Source organism: Rhea pennata, chromosome 1 (genome assembly GCF_028389875.1).
Source record: "Rhea pennata isolate bPtePen1 chromosome 1, bPtePen1.pri, whole genome shotgun sequence".
NCBI classification, from domain to species: Eukaryota; Metazoa; Chordata; class Aves; order Rheiformes; family Rheidae; genus Rhea; species Rhea pennata.
In genome coordinates this window covers 157,993,275-158,012,102 of record NC_084663.1, presented here as the reverse complement: position 1 = coordinate 158,012,102, position 18,828 = coordinate 157,993,275, and the positions used below count along the sequence as shown (strand labels likewise).

General features: G+C 36.7%; 1 protein-coding gene across 2 annotated transcripts in view; it reads left to right on the top strand.

Annotated features, from left to right (window-relative positions):
- The first annotated feature begins 602 nt into the window (after nt 1-602).
- TPP2 (tripeptidyl peptidase 2) overlaps nt 603-18,828 on the top strand; it is a 49,387-nt gene continuing 31,161 nt past the window's right edge. For both annotated transcript variants that reach the window (XM_062566801.1, XM_062566800.1), the window contains exons 1-13: nt 603-789; nt 5,433-5,561; nt 6,644-6,739; nt 7,191-7,295; nt 7,948-8,072; nt 8,816-8,979; nt 10,112-10,266; nt 11,235-11,311; nt 11,831-11,958; nt 13,848-13,947; nt 16,029-16,177; nt 16,352-16,467; nt 17,131-17,299. In XM_062566801.1, the coding sequence (XP_062422785.1) occupies nt 628-789; nt 5,433-5,561; nt 6,644-6,739; nt 7,191-7,295; nt 7,948-8,072; nt 8,816-8,979; nt 10,112-10,266; nt 11,235-11,311; nt 11,831-11,958; nt 13,848-13,947; nt 16,029-16,177; nt 16,352-16,467; nt 17,131-17,299 (1,675 nt within the window). In that variant the 5' untranslated portion in view covers nt 603-627. The remainder of the gene's footprint in view (nt 790-5,432; nt 5,562-6,643; nt 6,740-7,190; nt 7,296-7,947; nt 8,073-8,815; nt 8,980-10,111; nt 10,267-11,234; nt 11,312-11,830; nt 11,959-13,847; nt 13,948-16,028; nt 16,178-16,351; nt 16,468-17,130; nt 17,300-18,828) is intronic.

The window sequence follows — 18,828 nt, the reverse complement described above, 5'->3', positions numbered from 1 at the left end:
ACGAGCACCCTTCATGCCGTATCACGGCGGCTCCCTTTCAGCGGCACATGAGGGACCTCTCCTGCTCTGGACAGCGCGGGCCCGGGGCAGACAACGGCCGCCGCCGTCAGCCCGCTGAAGGGAGGCCCGCCCTGGCCGCCCGCCTCGGCAGCGGGCCCTGAGGGCCGCCCAGGCAGCGCTAGAGCCCGGCCCGGTCCGCCGGGAACGTGGCGGTGAGCCATGCCGCGACGCTCGCGTCTGCTTGATCCGGCGCGATCCGGATCCCGCTCGGCGCCCCCCGTCCCGTCCCGTCCCGCCCCGCGGGGCAGAGCTCCCACACGCTCCGCCCCTCAGGAGGGCGGAGGGGCGGAGCGGCCCTGGTCACTTTAAGACTGCCCTCCCCTCCCCCCCGCTCTTCCTCGCGCTAGAAGTTCCGGCGCGTGAGGGGTTTCACTTTTCTGATTGGCTGCAACGCCTTGCGCTGTCCAGCTGCGGCGCGGGCGCCGGGGCGCTGAGTGGCCTTATTGGCTGGTTTAGGCGCGCGTCTCGCGAGAGTGCGTCCTTGCGGGAGCGCATGCGCCCTTCATTCCCCCCCCCCCCCCGCGCTCTGTCGCCGCGGCGCGCACGGTCGCTGTTTCCCTCCCCATCATGGCGGCCGCCGTGGAGGAGCCGTTCCCTTTCCACGGCCTCCTGCCCAAGAAGGAGACCGGCGCCGCCGCCTTCCTCGCACGCTACCCTGACTTCGATGGGCGGGGGGTGCTCCTAGCGGTGCTGGACACCGGCGTGGACCCGGGCGCGCCGGGCATGCAGGTAACGGGCGCCGCGTGCGGAGGGAGGAGCCGCTTCAGGACAGCGGCCCTGAGTCACCGCCCGCGGGGAGCGGCGGGCCGTGGCGCGGGAGGGCGTCGGGCGGCCGTCAGCGGGCAGCGGCAGCGCTGAGGGGCTTGTTGCTGCTGCTGTTTTCTTTTCTTACAATTCCCTCCAAGTATTCGTTCATGTGATGCGTTAGTATGAGCTTCACGGAGGTCTGCTATGAGAGAGAGGAGAAAACCCTGTAGATCAGAGTGTTTCACTCCGGTTGTTTATGTAAGGCTTTCCTTTTGAACCTTTCACTGGCGTCTTAGAGCATTTAATCTCTTTGACTATTTTCTTTTTCACGGAACTTAGTCTGGAAAAGTAGTTCGTATTTTTTTTCTTAAATGGTAGCATTATTTTAGTAGTAGCAAGGAGCGTCAAACAGCCACTTAAATGTTTTCCATGAAAAGTGTGTTTCTAGCAAACCTTGTATGCCTTTGTTGTCAGTGTATTTTTCTTGTGTTGTATTGCAGTCAAATTCTACACCAGATTTGGATGTACTGGCTTTTGGGGGATCTAGTAGCTTTATTTGTAGCTCAGAGTACACCGTAATTGTGATTATGCTCTTGATCAAGTTTGGTAAAATTTTGATTTGAGCATTTAGCAGTTTTTCCTTAAGTCTTCCAATATTTGGCTTTTAGCATATTTTTTTTGATCATGTATATATGGCCTTTTATGGCACTGCTGCTTCCAGCTTCTTGACAGCGTGTTTTTTGTCAGAGGAGTCAGAGAGAGTTGTATGCAACTCCCATGCTTTATTTAAGCAAGGACTGTGGTAGTTTCTGCCCTTTCTTTGGTACCAGTGCAAATTTTACTCTCCAGTGACTTGATTTAAGGACCTAACTGATCTTTTAGTTTAGCTTTCTGAAGTGATCTCTTATGGGACTCAGGTAAGTGGAAAAGATAAGGGAAAAGACAGATAGGGTGGAAGGTGGGGCTGGGTAGCTTTAACTTAAGTTGGCTAGTTGGCTTAAACTGTTAAGGAACTGGTGCTGTTGGCAAAAAAAAAAAAAAAAAAAAAAAGCTGCAGGGAAGCAGAAGATTAATTAAGAAGCTTAAAGGAGGTTAGCCAGCAAGCAAACAGGATAGTATCATGGCAAACCAGAAAGTTGTGAAAGGCAGTTTGGGAGATATGAATAGAAGTGGAAGGTTCATAGTTCTGAAGGGATTCACATGTGAAAGCAACGAGTCTAAATTTCTAGGGGTTCTGTATGTGACGAATAAGCAGGAGTTTGCATGGTCAAGACTGAGGTTGTGAGGGTTCATAATAAAGGATTATTATACTTATTTTCTTGGTGCGAAGGCTAAAATTTCAGGTTGTGGAGTAGACATTTTATAGAGAACTCTGGGAAAAAGAAACTCATTTGCCATTGGTGAAAGTGAGTTTGAGGGGATCTTGGAGAAGCATGTGAAGAGGTTGTCTATGTGCTCTTTCCATGCTTTCCCACTTCATATAAAGTCTTAATCTAACTTGTACTTATTTTACTTTCCTTTCTGAACCTTTTTTGACAGTGCTATGTAGAGAACTCATTTCATTCTTGCTTTCTTCTCCACCTATTGATATAAACTGTAAAGTAGCTTGTCTGCCTCTTGCATAATTTTTAACCCTCCCAGCCCTCTTGGTAGAACACATCCTGCCAGCCTAGTCATGGTTCTTAATGAGATTTCTCACTCAGGCACAATACCTGATGAACTGTTATGTAGGCAGATAAGGTATTTTTAATGGAGAGGTTTGGTTGTATAAGTATTGTATTTCTTCATCCACACCCTGCCTCTTTTTCCTGTTGCTGCTGTTCACTACTACTTGTATTTCAAGATAGGTAAGTCAGTTTCTTGATTCTTGCAATGTTGGATTTTTTGTGTGAATTACCCTTTAGAATTTTAATTTAATAACTAATATAACTTCTATTTTTCTGATGAAGCCTTTTAGGAGTAGCAGATATTTTAATTTGACTTACACTTAACAATCACTTTCATTCATAAACTGATAGCGTATTTTGTTTTTCCACATGTCTGTATGTAAACCATGCTATTAAATGTAGAATTGGGGATTTTCTTAATAAATTCCCTATAAAATATTCTCATTATATAGCAATCTTTTTTCTGAATTTTGATGCTAGAACATACTTTGTCTATAATAAATTAATTACTTCTGAATTTTATAATCACACAAGATTGATTAATATCGCTTGATTCTCCTCTCTTTCCCCAGAATTGCAGCACTTCAAAGGGGAAAGGATGACAAGATTGAACTCTTAAGTTTAATTGTAGCATTACTGTTGGTGCACAGTGTGCCAGACAGTTCATGTCAGCACCAGGAGCCCTATCAGTTACTTTGCACTGAATGACACTGAATCTGGCTGGATTGCTGCCATTAGGAATTGAACCTTAGACCTTTGCACCTGAACCTCCAAAGTTGCTTGCGTCTGACTCAAAAGACTGATTTGTTGATTACAGTTGCGTAAACTCTTGTGCACATGTGGACCTGCTCTTCAGCCAGAGGGTGAAAAGCTGTATAGTGTAGGAGTTGCACATAGGATTTCTGTCTGGGAAGTAACTTTTAAAACTACCCAAGTTCACTGCAGCATAAATCTGTGTTCTGGCCACCTGTTGCAGTATGACTTGCAAGTGTCAAACAGGTCGCCTTGGGTTACAATTTCATTTTTGTTTTCTTGTACTTGATCACTGAGTAATTTACTTTAGAGGTGTATTGGAAATGCTCAATTCTGATAATCTCAGATTCCTATTTTCCTTGAACTTTTGTTCAAGGCCACCTATTGACTTCTCTGAGTGGAGACTGGCATCTGAAGGGATTAATTATAGATGCTAGAAAATTCTGTGGTGTAAATGCCTATGGTCTGTGCCTGTGGAGTTTTCCGGGTAAATTTTTGCTACTGTGTAACTTTTTTAGTAGATGTATTACCAAGTTATTACTTTGAGTTCTCCTAACTGAATATGAATTTCTGTGAACAGAGTTAACTGTTGGTTTCTGCAGTGAGAACTGTTCCATAGCAAACTTCTTCAAAACAGTATTTTCTGCTTTCTGGAAAATGGGAATCTGTGTCCTGTTCGTACTTGTTGCAGTATCTTTTTTTTTTTTTTTTTTTGTAGCTATTTAAATTTGTTTTTTTTTTTTCTGAACCATGCAAATTTGAAATTTTGGAGCTATTTATCTGTATTTGTTGAGTTTCTGTAAAAACTTGACTATTGCTTTGTCTTTTTTGGGGCAGCAAAAGAGTGACTTTTATGAAATAATTTAGTTATATTGTCCATTTTTTTGCAACTGAACTCGTACTTCCAGAACATAGTTCTGAGTAAAACTACCTGCCATGTGTGTTATTTGCAAGATCAGCAATGGTAGAGAACAAAGGCAAGAATACCAAACATTGAAATTCCAGAGAAGAGTAAAATGTGTAGCTCTTCTGAACAGGAGGTGTTTTTTTCTTCTTTTAAAAAAAAGAAAACTTCAGTTATATAGTTGGTGCAAGGGAAGTGTTGGGAAGATTGGGGGGGGCTTTTTTGTTTATTGTTTTCTAAATCAACAATCTTTAATGTAAAGCTGTGAAGATAATTCCTTACAGCCATATCATATTGCTCTTCAAGCATCTACTACTGTTTATGGGATGAAATCTATTTGCTGAGTAAACTGATATGAATATAATCCCTACTAGATTAAATATTTTTTTCTAAATGTGCCAAGAGAGTTTTATACTTTTGGTGATTATGTGGAAGGGTCTGAAAGACACGTTAAATGCATTACTGGTTGTTTTTTAACACTGTAAACTGTCTGTTTTTTCTGGGATGTCTTTATCATATTTCTTTAGGATTTCATTAGTTGTCATATATGTTGCATGACATCGCTGTAGCTTTATAGTTTTATAGTAGTTTTATTTGGCAGTGCAGATTACTGCTATAGAACAGTCTTAAATTTGGGGACATATTTTTCTTTCGGAATATTTCTTATAGTGTGGGTTTTTTGGTAAATTTTTTTCTTAAATTCTTTAAAAATCTTATGTCAGTCCACAAGATTGTGCGATAATTTCCTTCTCTTCTGAAGTAATCTAACAACACTCCTATTTCCCACTCTTTTTCATTAAAAATACTACTATTGTCTGTCTGTGATTGGGTAGATACAGACTCCTTTTCAGTAGGTCAGTGACTGTCATCAAGTCCATGTAGGACTAATTTTCGTTTAATTTGAGGAGGCTTTAAATTTGTGCTCTTGCTAGACAGGCAGTTCTTTTGTCTTTTCACCCTCATAGAAGTACTCTTTAGACAGTATTAGGTGTATATAACCATAGCTCCTAATATGTTGCATTGTTAGAAGTATGAAGCAGAATCCTTGTAACAGAAAAACAAGATGATAGTATTTTGTGTACCTTTAAGGATTAAGCTGAGTTAAAAGGCTCAGACACGTGACTGCATGTAGTTCAGCAGCTTTCACCTTTCTGGGATTGTGCTGTCATTACTGTAAACTTTGGCCAGAGCGGTAGAATGAAAGCAGTGTTGTAATGTTTTGGAAGAAAAATGTAATTTTGCAAGTTTGTATGCTGAAGAGTAATCAACTGCATTTTCAAGTATTGTGCTGATATTTTCAGATTACAACTGATGGGAAACCCAAGATAATTGATATAATTGATACAACAGGCAGTGGTGATGTAACTACATGTACTATAGTAGAACCTAAAGATGGAGAAATTGTTGGTCTTTCTGGAAGAACTTTAAAGGTAAGACTATGTAATGACCACTGGGCATCTTTTGGGGCCTTTTTCTTTTTAACAACAGATTTAATATCAGTTTTTACTTCTACCAGCTTTTTTCCTCCTTTTAATGAGATCCTATCCAAACCTAATTCAGCATGTCCTCATCTTCATACAGATTGCTCTGTTTAATATATTTCTTTTACTTTTCATATATCTTTATATTGCAGTTTCTCTGGACCAAAGTGTAGGTAGCTACAGAGTTTTGTTGAGGACTCAGTAATCATTTAACTTGCTGTTCTTTTGTTCAAATCAGTTTCTGATACAGTTTTGAAAGCTGACTGAAGAAAGCATACTAGCATATTTTTAAAAAGATCTAAAGACATAGTTCTGCTTTTAAATGTACTAGTATATTTTATTTATGTGAATTACAGGAGGAGTCACACTGTTAAAATCATGGAAAACAGTTGTGGAGATCGAAGAATCTGAGATGGCTTACAGGCGCAGTGTACTCTCACTGTTAATAGAATAGGCATAGGATTTTTAGAAATGATGTGGTGAGATCTAGTTGAGACCTCAGCTGTATAGGACTATTGGTGTTACTGCCATGTCCTCATTTGTGTGGTTATGTTGATGAAATGTTAGGAAAACATCCAGTCTTTTGATCTTTCTATACTATCAGCTATTTTCTGAATTTTACATGGAATACAGTTGTAAGGGTGAATCTGTAGCTCTTTTTGCTGTTATTAGGGCTAGTGGACCTGATCTACTGAGAATCAAAACTGCAGCAAGATACGAAGTTAGAAATTCGGATGTTTTGTCGGTGGCCTACCATAAAAAAATCTTCCCCCCTCTCCCCATATGATTGGGTGTTTTGTTTCATTTGTTTCCTCCCACCTTTACTCAAAAAGGTCTTTATTGGGATTGCATATTTCAAAAGAGGTAACTGATTCTCAACAGCAGTGGAACATGAACTGATGTGTCATGTTAAAAGTTTGTGCAGTAATTACTGTCATGGAGTGGAGATGTAATTAAATAGTTTAAATAGTGATATTTGCATTTTTTTTAAGGAAATTAGTTAATGAGTTTCTGAATATTCTTTTCTCTAGATTCCAGAAAACTGGGTAAATCCTTCAGGCAAATATCATATTGGCATAAAAAATGGCTATGACATCTATCCTAAAGCTCTTAAGGAGAGGATTCAGGTAGTGAATTACACTTTACTTCTGATACATTTGTTACAATTCGGTGTTCTCATTCTGCAGGGTGTGGGTTTTGTGGTTGATTGGTTTGCTTGTTTAGGGGGAAAAAATGAAGTATATGATTTGCTAACATGTGTGGGCTGCTGGCCAGAACTTTAGAGCCATTCTTTAACTGAATTTTATATAGTTTTGCAGAAGAAATAGATGTTTTCAAAATTTTAAAATCAGAGGAGGTGAGGGCCCACAGTGATCCTTTGCTGCAGAAAGTCTTATCACTGTTACCTGTTGCTCTTTCGTACGTAACAATTGTTGTTTGTTTATAGAATTGTATTATACTTTTTGTAAAAAGTACACTTTTTACTGTATTTTAATCAGAACCTTGAAATGATTTTGTAATCTTTGTATTCTGACAAATATTTGTCAGGTCACTGAGGATCTTCATTTTGTGTTACAGAAGGAACGCAAGGAAAAGCTCTGGGATCCTGTTCACAGACTGGCTCTAGCAGAGGCCTGTAGGAAACAAGAAGAATTTGATGCTGTTCACAGCTCTCTCTCTCAAGTTTGTATATTTCTAAATCTCGACAAGTAGCTGTTCACAAGTTTAAAGTACTTTATCTGATGAGTGAAGAAAAGGTGGTTATGACTATTTTGTCAGATAATTATCATTGGTTCTGCTGATCGAGTAAAACATCTTAATATGGATGCTTACTTGATTTGCTTAGTGTCGGTAACATATTCAACTTGCTACTGAATATGAAGATAGTATTAAATGTAATACTTGAAGACATATTTTCAGTAAGTTTTATTTTTAATTTCATTTGCTTTGTTTTGAGGCTGTTATCATTGATGTGATCCATTTAGGAAACTTATCTTTTTTTTGTAAAATAGATACCATTTCAGCAAAGTATCAGAAATTCTTTAGAGTGCTTCTATATCATTTACCAATCAACATAAAGATGTAAGGGCATTAAGCCTTGCAGTAACGGAAATGAGAAATGGTTATGCATAATAGGCCAAGAATAAGTACTGCACTATTCAAAACTACTCAGCTTGTAGATGTTTATGCATTCTGTGATAATATTACATTCTTAATGAAGTAATGGAACACATATATAGCATCTGAAAGCATATAAATTACTTGTAGTGCAAATAATTTATACCCACCTAGTGATAATTTTAGAAATACTCTAACTATTTTATTACTTTATTAGGTAAATAAATTAATAAAGGAAGAACTTCAAAATCAAGTGGAACTGTTGAATTCTTTTGAGAAAAAATACAGTGACCCTGGTCCTGTGTATGATTGTCTAGTATGGAATGATGGTGAGACCTGGAGGTAAATTCTCAACCTTTTTAAAGATTTTACACTTAAAACAGCAGTTTGATCCAAGAAGTGTGTTCATTCTTATTTGCTCTTTTTATAGAGCTCTTAAATATTATTTGCTTTAAAATAATCCTACTGTATCACTTGAGCTTCCTGAAAGAAAGGTCCTGAAGGAAGATGGGGTACAGTGACGTCCTGGAGAATTCAATGAGAGCAGTAAAGAGAACATATATAGAGGGAGAATATAATATACAATGTAAGCCTATGTGTTTTTTTTCTGAGGCAAAGAGTAAAATCACTTTTATAGTGATTAGTGGTAGGAAGAAAAGCAGAAACCTTTATGTGCACAAAGTTCAGAAAGTAATATGGCAATTTTATTTAATGAAAATATAGATTATGTAAAGCGTTTGTTGAGACTTCAGATGTTTGTGTACCGTCACTGCACAGCTAGCTTTAGTAAGAACTTCCTTGAAGAAATTGCCTGGATTTTCTTATATTTGCTTTTTCAAAGACAGATTTATTTAAATCTAGTATTTGAAAAGTAGTTTTAGGGATTTCTCTAGTTTCTGAATCTAATTGTAGATAAGCAGATTTAAAAATACCTCTTGTCTTACAGAAACAAGACAAACACAAAACCAGGCCTATTGAGACTTCTGCGGTACTCTTGTGTAGAAAAAGAATAATTGAAAGTTTACATTAATTGAAAGATTGCTTTTTTTTTTTTTTTTTTTTTTTTTTTTTTTTCCGGTCAACAGAGCCTGCATAGATACAAGTGAGAGTGGTGACTTAACTAGCTGTACAGTGTTGAGAACCTACAAAGAGGCTCAGGAATATGGATCTTTTGGAACATCTGAGATGCTGAATTATTCTGTTAACATATACGACGATGGGAATCTTCTTTCCATTGTGACAAGTGGAGGTAAATGAAATGCACTTTAAAGAAATTTGCTACTGAGTAGATACTATAGGAAGCAGCTATACAAGTAGTGTATTGGGGCCTGAATCTGTTACTTGGGATGGCTCAAGGCAATTTATTAATACACCACTCATCAGTATGACATTAAAGATCAATATCCACATTTCCTACTATAAACCCATAATGACATCTTATTACCAAACTTACTTGTGTTTTTATCTGAAATACTTTGAGCTCTGTGTGTATATGCATGTATAGATAAATTTTTGTTGTTGTTGAAGTTGCTCTTGAAGATGTTTCTGCATCTTTCTGGCATAAGCTTAAATAGAGTGAACCTTCTTTCAAAGTATTTTTTTTTTCATTTTGTTTTTAAGTATCAGATGATTTTTAAACTTCGGTTACTGTCCTTTGCAGCTTTTCTGATTAAAGAATGATTTATGGACAACTTCTTAAATAATACATCCATGAATGAAAGGGAATTAGCTATTTTGAGTTATCTAAACTTTCTTTTGGTACCAGGAGTCACTATAGCTGTAGCTCCAACCACTCTGATCTCGTATTTGTATGTCTGTCTATAATCAGTTTTTGCTTTGGAAGCATCTTGAGGGTTCAGATGGTATGTATTTGATTAAAAAACGACCTTAATTTCTCATGAAAGCATCTAAATTTCAGTAATACTGTGAAAACAGTTCTGGTTCCTAAATTGATAGTCTGGTTTTTTTGATTCCTTTTGTATTTCTGTGCAGTTTTATTTTTTTAGTATTTGGTGGTGGGGACAGATTCTTTGCTTTTTCTCCTAGTACAGTATAGCATTTGTTTAAACAAAAAGCCAGTAAGCAACAGCAATTTGCAAAATAGAACAGCTGAAAGAGTAAGCAGAAGTATTAAATCAAGCCTGTTAATTCCAGTGTCAGAAGTTACCTAAAAGGCTCAACATTTTTTACTGCAAGATGTTAAAATTATTCCCCCAAATGATCCAGACAGTGAGGATTAAAAAACAATCTGAACTCTGGGCTTTATTTATATACTCAATATAGCTCAATAAATGAAAATGTTTGTGTATTAAAATTTGTATTAAAATTAGTATTAATGAAGCTCCCTAAGCATATAGTAATATGCTTTTTCATTTGTTCAGGAGCACATGGAACTCATGTAGCTAGTATAGCAGCCGGATATTTTCCGGAGGAACCTGAACGAAATGGTGTGGCTCCTGGAGCTCAAATTCTAGCAATCAAGATTGGTGATACAAGACTAAGTACAATGGAAACTGGCACTGGTCTAATAAGAGCTGTGAGTATTTCACTAAATAAATAGTTAACCTCAGCAGTTTGATTTAACTGTAGATTATTCTGAATCACTGTCTTCTCTTGTTGCTTAAAGTCTGTGTTTTTGTGGTTCTGGAATATGCCAGATTCTTAAAAATTTGAGTACATTTTGTACATAATGTACATAATGTTTTAATGTAAAAGACTTTGTTTAGAGTACTAATGAGATTTTTCAGACTGGTAGAAATGCAGTGTTTGTGCTAACTTAACACATGCTTATTTTATATTCCTTATTCTGTGCTATCAGTATTCTTTTTATAGTTAGTCACATAATTATAGAATAAATAAATACTTTAAATATTTAGATAAATCTAGAATAGAGACCAGTGTCTAACCACGTGGCTAAGTTTATTTTCACTATATCCCTTAAGAGGGAGAGAAATACCATTCCTTTCTAACAGTGAAAGGCTCGAGGCCTCTGCCACATAGTGAGTGGATGGGAAAAATTTTACACAGTAAAAGCAATTGAAAATAGAAAATGATACTTGTGATCCATAAAAAGATCTTGCTATGGTAACATGAAGATGTACAATAATTTTTTTTGTGACCATTTGGAATCTGACCAAACTGCATAGTAAGGGGAAATTTTGTGTTATTGAGGGCAGGCATTCGAGATTCTAATGAACTCTGTGGTGGTTCTCTTAGGTTAACCTATTAATTTATAACTTGGAATGTGACAAGTTGATAAGGTGTTTTCGACTAGGGTTTTTGTTCTGTTTGGTCACTAGGAAAGTATCATCTAGATAAAGATTTTCATTTACCTCAATCTATTTTGGTGGTTGTTGTGCTTTGATTTTACCAAAAAAAAAAAAAAAACCCAAAAACTTGTGCCTTAACCCTTATGTGACTATAGCAGATGTTATGTAATCTTTCATAAGTGACTTATCCTGTGACTAGTATGTATTTTGACTTTTTTTTTTTTTTAACTTTCAGATGATAGAAGCAATAAAATATAAATGTGATCTTGTCAACTATAGCTATGGAGAAGCAACACATTGGCCAAATTCTGGGTAAGTGTTACTATGGTTAGTATAAACTATTTGATTATTACAAGCTGGAATTACAGGTCTTTGTTTTTGCATAAATGTAAGTAAGAATGAATTGTCCAGACCAAAATAATTCATAAATATTAAACTGTCACAGTTAACTTAAAAAAAAAAAAAAAAAAAAAAGTGGTTTAAAATACAAACCTGTTTAAATTGCTGGTAATTTACAATGCAAGGAATTTTTGTTTCGAATATTCAATAAAAATTTTTGTAGTTAGAACGCTGCATAATCTGTGGGATTTTTTGTGGAGACTTGATTTTCCTTACATGATGATAACTCATTTTTAAAATTAGAAGCTATGTTTTGTGGTCAGCTTAAGTACTGGAAATACCTCTGTTAGGTATGGGAAGCAGACTCTGTAATAGTCCATATGCTCTCTGACTGGACACAGGGATTCTACTGGAACTGGGAGTTTTGCTCCTGATATCTGGGAGGCAAGCAGTATTGTTGATTAAATGAATTATTTTTCTCTCTTACTTTAGGAGAATTTGTGAAGTAATTAATGAAGCTGTATGGAAACACAATGTAATCTATGTTTCAAGTGCAGGCAATAATGGCCCTTGCCTTTCTACAGTAGGATGTCCTGGTGGTACTACGTCTAGTGTAATAGGTAAATAATTTATTTTGACAGTATTCAACTGCTATCTTTACAAGTTGTGTCCTCATACTTGAGATCATGGGTCAATTGTTAATCTAAGGTATTTCCAAAGACTTGGTAGGCGACAAGATTAATTCTGAGGAAGGCACTTACTGTCTCTTTAGGTACAGAAGCTTAGATTGTTATCTTACAATTCAAGAACTTACCTATGCAGAAATTAGAGGTAACAGATGCAGGTGGTCTTAATTTGATATGACATTATAAAATTTATAAAATAAATCTTTGTGGTCTGGTTTATTCAAAGATTCCAAGATGATTCTTTTTAACTCTTAAGTACACTGCTTCACTCGGATGATTACCTATGGGTAAACACAACTTTATAATTAGAATTAAACTAAGTTTTATTTTATCTCATGTGAGGTCTTGAAGTGCGCTTTAAATTGTCGGAAATACCATTTTAAGTCTAAATGGTGATTGATCAGGTATCCTGGTATGTTTTCTTTCTGTTCATAGTGAAACTCAGCTTTATAATCTGAATATAAGATACTCCCATTACACTATCTAGAGAGGTCATTCTGAGGGAACAATTCTTTAAGCTATGGTGCCTTGTCTACTACAGTAACTTATTGTAACTTATATTACTGGCATAAGAATTGTTCTTCTGATGTGCCAGTATGTGTGTTTTTTTTTTTTTTTTAATTTTGATGAAAGATTAACATATAAGAGTTTAAAAAATGTTTAGCTTTCCTATTTTTAATTTTTATATAAATTCTCTGATGCTACTGTATTTTGTTTACTGCAGTAAACCTCACAATCCTCATGCTAGTACTCCAGCATGTAGACTTGAAGGTTTGAGAGCTGCTGTTTCAGGGTAACTAGTAGAATTAACATTGATTACTTTTCTAAAAGTTAACTTGCAATTACTCTGAGTGAGACTGGGGGGAATGAAACTGGAACTAACAGGCTCTTTTAATTTCTACATTGGCCTCATTCTGACAATGCATCCACTCTAACTCAGCTGATTCATTTTATTACTCCAGAGACTGGGATGATGGTTATCATCCAATCTGTGTGTAAAATAGCTTCCTCTTGTCTTCTGTCTGGAGTGAACCAGGTAGTCTTCTTTGAGGTAAAACCAAAATATAGTTGACAGATTAGGTTAGTTCAGACAGAGTGTATGAACAGGGAGCTTGCACAAGTTTGGTTCATTCAGCTTGGCATGATAATTTTGTAATAGTGTTTATAGCATAAAGACATGAGACTATACACTTTAGAACAGACAACACACGTCCTTGGCATCATGCTCTAAAACGACAGCTTTAGCAGGCTTTGACCTAGTCATTTACATGCTACTCATTTGCATTGGAGTAATCGGGAAGACAATGACTGTCTCATCGTGATGGTGTTCGAGCTGAATGCTTGTGGCCATCTGCTCCAGATGGTGTAGCTCTGAGCCCTGTGAACATAAACCAGTTCACACCGATTGCTTTGAGGTGAGATTGGTGTAGTTTAGAACAGTGTAAACTAAGCCAAAATATTCTTTCTCAGAAAAAAAGAAAAAGGCATGTAAAAATAATCTGTTCTGAAAGAAGTACAGACAATGAATGTATATTATTCCAGCTGAAATGAAATTTCAAGTTACTCATGTCAGTTCTATTGTATGATACATTGTGTTTAATCTTATGATATTTTGAGTATTAGTGTTGTTACTGTATAGCATGCTGCATTACGCTTGCTTTGTAAAAATTAAATAAAATAAACTGATAGAAATATGTGTATATTTGTCCATAATAAACATCAAGAATTTTTTCCACAATCATTTGAAAGCAGAGGAGATATTTTATGTTTGCCTTTGACACAGATTTGTTAACATCTAAAATAATTGAACTTTTTTCTTATAGGTGTTGGTGCCTATGTATCACCTGATATGATGGTTGCTGAATATTCTTTGAGAGAAAAACTACCAGCAAATCAATATACTTGGTCATCTAGAGGGCCTAGGTAGGTTATTTTGAAACAAATAAATTCTTTAGTTTTGGAGTCAGATTACATAATTTAAAAACTAAAAATTGGTCATTAATAAAAAAAAAAATCTTCCCATGGGAAGAGCTTAGGTGGCCTGTTGTTGGTGGAATATCTTTATTTTTAGGCCTCTGTGGGAGAGAGGGAATACCACTAAACAGCCTTGTCACAACCTGTGCCTTCAGAGAAATGTGTTTGAGTGAAAACCTAGTCTATAGCGGTTTTCTTAGCAGATACAATAGAAGTCGTTGAAACTAACATTTTTCTTTGGGAATTTTTTTTTCAGAGGCTTTTTTCAGTAGCATTTGTTTCATAAAATTAATATGGTGAAGTTAACTGTTCTGTTAGTGTTGATCATTTAGAAAAAAATACTGTTATTGTGATGATTTCAAGACTCATGGCTTCAGTGCTGTAATGGTGCAACCTACGTAAGGGTTTTGCTTGAGCTAATGAAGGTGAGTAGAGGGAGAAATTGCTTTTCTGTCTCACATTATAGAAGATCTCAAAGATCTGGAAAAGCAAATTTATGAACAGTGAAAAGTTGGATTTATGTTTCATGTTATGTCTCAGAATTTGACAGTGATGTCATATTTGAGAGAAAAAGAACAGCATTTCTTCTTGAGTTCTTACCTGTGTTTAGATTTTGAAATTGTTCTTGTAAGTTATGAAGCTATTGTAGGCTAAGCTATTAGAAAAACAGTATACAATATTGTTGAGGGAAGGAAAAAATAAGGTCAGGATTGATCCTTGATTTGTATGCTGGTTGCATAGCATCTGCCTCCCTTACAGCATTTTTTTGAAATAGTCCATCACAGTGTCTGTATGTTTACAGGCAAGTATACTGTTCCAAGAACTTTACTATGCAGATTCTTTTTTTGAGATTCTCAAATCCAGATATAAAAAGCAGTCTGTATAGAAAAGATCTCCTGCTTTGGCACTCCACTCTGAAACAGACTGAATGACCGTGTGTGAACTGGGAGGCCCAAATCTGGCCAAAGGAAGATTCTCCTTGTGTAGAGTGTGATACACAGGTGATCACGCAGTTCCTAAAGTTTGGCTAAAGTAGGTCTGGGGTAGGGAATCAGTCTGAGTAGGACTCTGATGGAGGATTTCGGGTAGATCTGCTGTGCATGGATTGGCCAGAAGTGTAATGATTCAAAATATACTAGGTTGTCATAAAACTTGTCTAAACACTGTATTGCAGAATTGTGCTGACTGTGCTTTGATTTGAGTCTGAACTTAGGCGTATGGAACAGTTAGTGTGGGAGCTAAGTCGCACTAATATACCCTGTTTCTCAGCAGAACTTGGTAGCTGAGGTGTAGTGATGTGATTGTTCAAGTGATGCGCTTCCGTCCAGCACAAGAAAGATTGGACAAGTCTGGCTCATACTAACAGAAAACTAAATGCATCTTTAATTATGCCATAGACATCCATTCCTCCTTTCTTGCTCAAGCATGTTTAGAAGAGGTGGTTTAGACTAAGCAGATCACGATCTACCTGTTGACATGCCTTCTTGAGCCTTTTCCCCTTACCCTACTTGTTTCAAGTTTAGTGTTGTAATTCAGAATTTGTTGTAGTTGCCAAGTGGCTACACTCAGAGATCTGAATTTTGCATCTCTTCTATTCTTCCTCTTTCTGTTATTAATTTTACTTAGAAATAGTAAAGGCTAAGTAGACTCAGAGTACTCAAGCGCTTAAATGCATAATTAATAGGTTTGTTTATGTGCATTTTTTAGTTAAAATCTCAGAAGGTACTCTGACTAAGCTGAAGCCTGATTGATATGATTTTGATGTAAAAATTGTCTCTAAAAATTTTCAGTGTGTGGATTATTATACCTCTAAAAATGCAGAAAACAGGCACAGCTGATGATTAATATGATATCTGAAGTTATCATTTAATGGCACGCTATCTTAGGATTAATGAATTTAATAAAATAATATACTTGAGAATGTCACTAAAGCTAAAATTATCTTTAAAAAGATACAGATACAGTAGTACCTTCAGAATAAAATGTGCAGGAGAAAATGCTGGTTTTTAATAATTCTGTCTTACCACTAGCACTGATGGAGCACTTGGAGTAAGTATCAGTGCACCAGGAGGTGCTATTGCTTCTGTTCCAAACTGGACTCTGCGAGGAACACAACTCATGAATGGCACATCCATGTCTTCACCCAATGCCTGTGGAGGCATTGCATTAGTACTGTCAGGTAATAATATGCTATAATATTAAGTATACCTGCATGCTGTAAAAGAGATTAGATCCTTTTTTCTCTTAATTAAGAAAAAGATTTCTATGGTGTGTTTAACAATTAACTGTTGATAATGTAAAACTTCTTCAGATTTTCTATTGTCTCCAATTATAGATTTATTTTTAATTTCAGGACTCAAAGCTAATGATATTCATTACACTGTTCATTCTGTCAGAAGAGCATTAGAAAATACTGCAGTGAAAGCTGAAAACATAGAAGTATTTGCACAAGGACATGGTATTATTCAGGTACTTGCTAACAATGGAAAACTAACCCACCAGAAAGAGAGAGCAGTTTTCTGGATGAGTTCACTCAGCCTGCTCTCACGCCACTTGATCTCTAGTTCTGATTCTTGGGAAAGAAGGGCATGTAGTGAGAGAGAAGGAGGAACGAGACTGTTTCTTCAGTTTCAGCATGCAATTACAGTAGAAATGCTATTCTTTTCAGTGCTTCCTATTTATTAGCCTGAGCATCCCGTTGAACTTGTCTGTTTTGAAGTGATTAACTTCTTGCCTTAAATAAAAGGCTCAGATGCTTAGTTAGTTTTGCTTGAGATATGAGAAGGACAAATTAGTACTGTAGATCTGAGGTTTTAGTCTCTGAAATCATCTCTGAAAACATCTGTTGCACATCCTTTAACAAATGTAAAGCAAAGGAGGGTTGTCATACTATTTTTTTAAAATGGTCTTCACTATTTCAATGCTTTGTGCAGCTGCTGCAAACTGAAAGTGTTTGCCCATCTTCTCTACTTAGTATCATGGGAAGTAAGGTGCAGTCACTATGACTCAAGTAGCACATGAATTACTTTACCATTTGTTGCTGTGCTTGCTGAATACTTCATGTAGAACATAGTATGTGTAAATGACTGTTAACCTGAAATTTGTTAATCTGGAATATATTCTTTCTAATAGGTTGATAAAGCCTATGACTACCTCATTCAAAATTCATCATTTACAAGTAACATAGGCTTTACTGTTACTGTTGGAAACAACCGTGGAATCTACCTCAGAGATCCTGCCCAGATAACAGCACCTTCTGATCATGGAGTTGGCATAGAACCTGTCTTTCCTGAGAATACAGGTAGGAAAGAACTTGATTTGTACAAGGAAAAAATAAGATGTGATTTTTTTTTTTTTATTGCAAAAGCTATAGCTTTAGGCTTTGCATTTTCACAGTGTAAGAAAATTCTTAAGGTTTAACAAAATTAATTTGTATTTGGTAATAACAGATAAACATAAATACATCTAAGGCAATCAATAAAGGGACTGATAAAAGTTTTGATTACTTTAACATGGGTGAATAACTGCCGATCAAAATAGATTTGACAAGAATTTTTTTTCTGTAAAGCATTTTGCCCTGCTTTGCTTTATTAAATAAATCTGGACTCACTGAGCAACTGAACAGGTTAAGGTGCATTCAGAAATGATCGATGTGAGACCTGAGACTAATTTCTTTCTTTAAATCAGTGGTCCACTGATTTCTAGGAAAGTTGGCATGCGACAAAGGGTGAGTGTGTTTAGAGGAAGAGATGATATTAGTAAAGACGGGTTATTGATTCAGAGTAATCTTTGTTTGTTAGGTTACATTGCAGTCAGTGTGTTTTGTTAAATTGGCAGCATGACACTAAAAAATAATCCTCTATATGTAGGATTGACTCTGTTTGACAGGAAGCAAACAGAGTGTTTGTATTGGATAATTAGCTTGCACCGTGATGTTGTGTCTCTAGCACTTCTCCAGTTTTACTGCTGTGCAGTGCCTGGTATCTTCAAAAAGACTAAGTTTGAGGGAGTTTAAGTATGTGATTAAGGGAGGCTGTTCTATGCAGTCTGTCCCTTGAAGTTCTCTTTGAGCTGATTGCTTCTAATACACCTGTGAGGGAAGCACATCTGATGATACTCTCTTCTCTGCCTGGCGAAGGTGTAATGAAATTAAATATCTGAAAATTAAGCTAAGGCTAATTTAGAGTTGAAATCATGGATTTTTGTTTTCTTTAAAGTGGCACTGCTCTTTGGAGCAGCTGATAGCTGACTTAATCACTAAAACATTGCAGCTAGGGTTGGATGCTTTTCTAAAAGATATGCTGTAGCCCACAGCTGCCTCTCTTTTTCTTTCTCTTCTCCTTTTTGAGATGAAAGCTAATCCAGATGTTTTTTATGGGACTTCTTTGAAGGAAGTGTGACTAAGTGATCATAGTAGCCCTTTCAGTTTTGAGAGCTTAACCCTCACTAAGGTTGCTATAATGTAATTTGGTAATTACTGTAAGTTTCAGAATCAGTGCAGTTGTTTGTTTTTTCTCTGTGTCTAGCAATAATCTAGCTCTATATAGGAATGTGCGTATTTCCTTCTAGGTTATGGCATGGATAACTGAAGCATTAGTTGCTAGCTACCCTTCAACTTTTCCAGGTTTGACTGTTCTGTGAGGGATAATTTCCAAGTGAGATATAACCTTTATTTTATTATATTGTGCTATTGTTTCAATTTCCTCTGTTTAGTGGAGAGTTTACCATTTGGGGACTAATCTGTTTTTTAATTATTTTTCTTGGAGATACGTACATTTTAATGGCAAACACTGTTATGGTAGAATCCAAGCACTCATTTGCATTACTGAA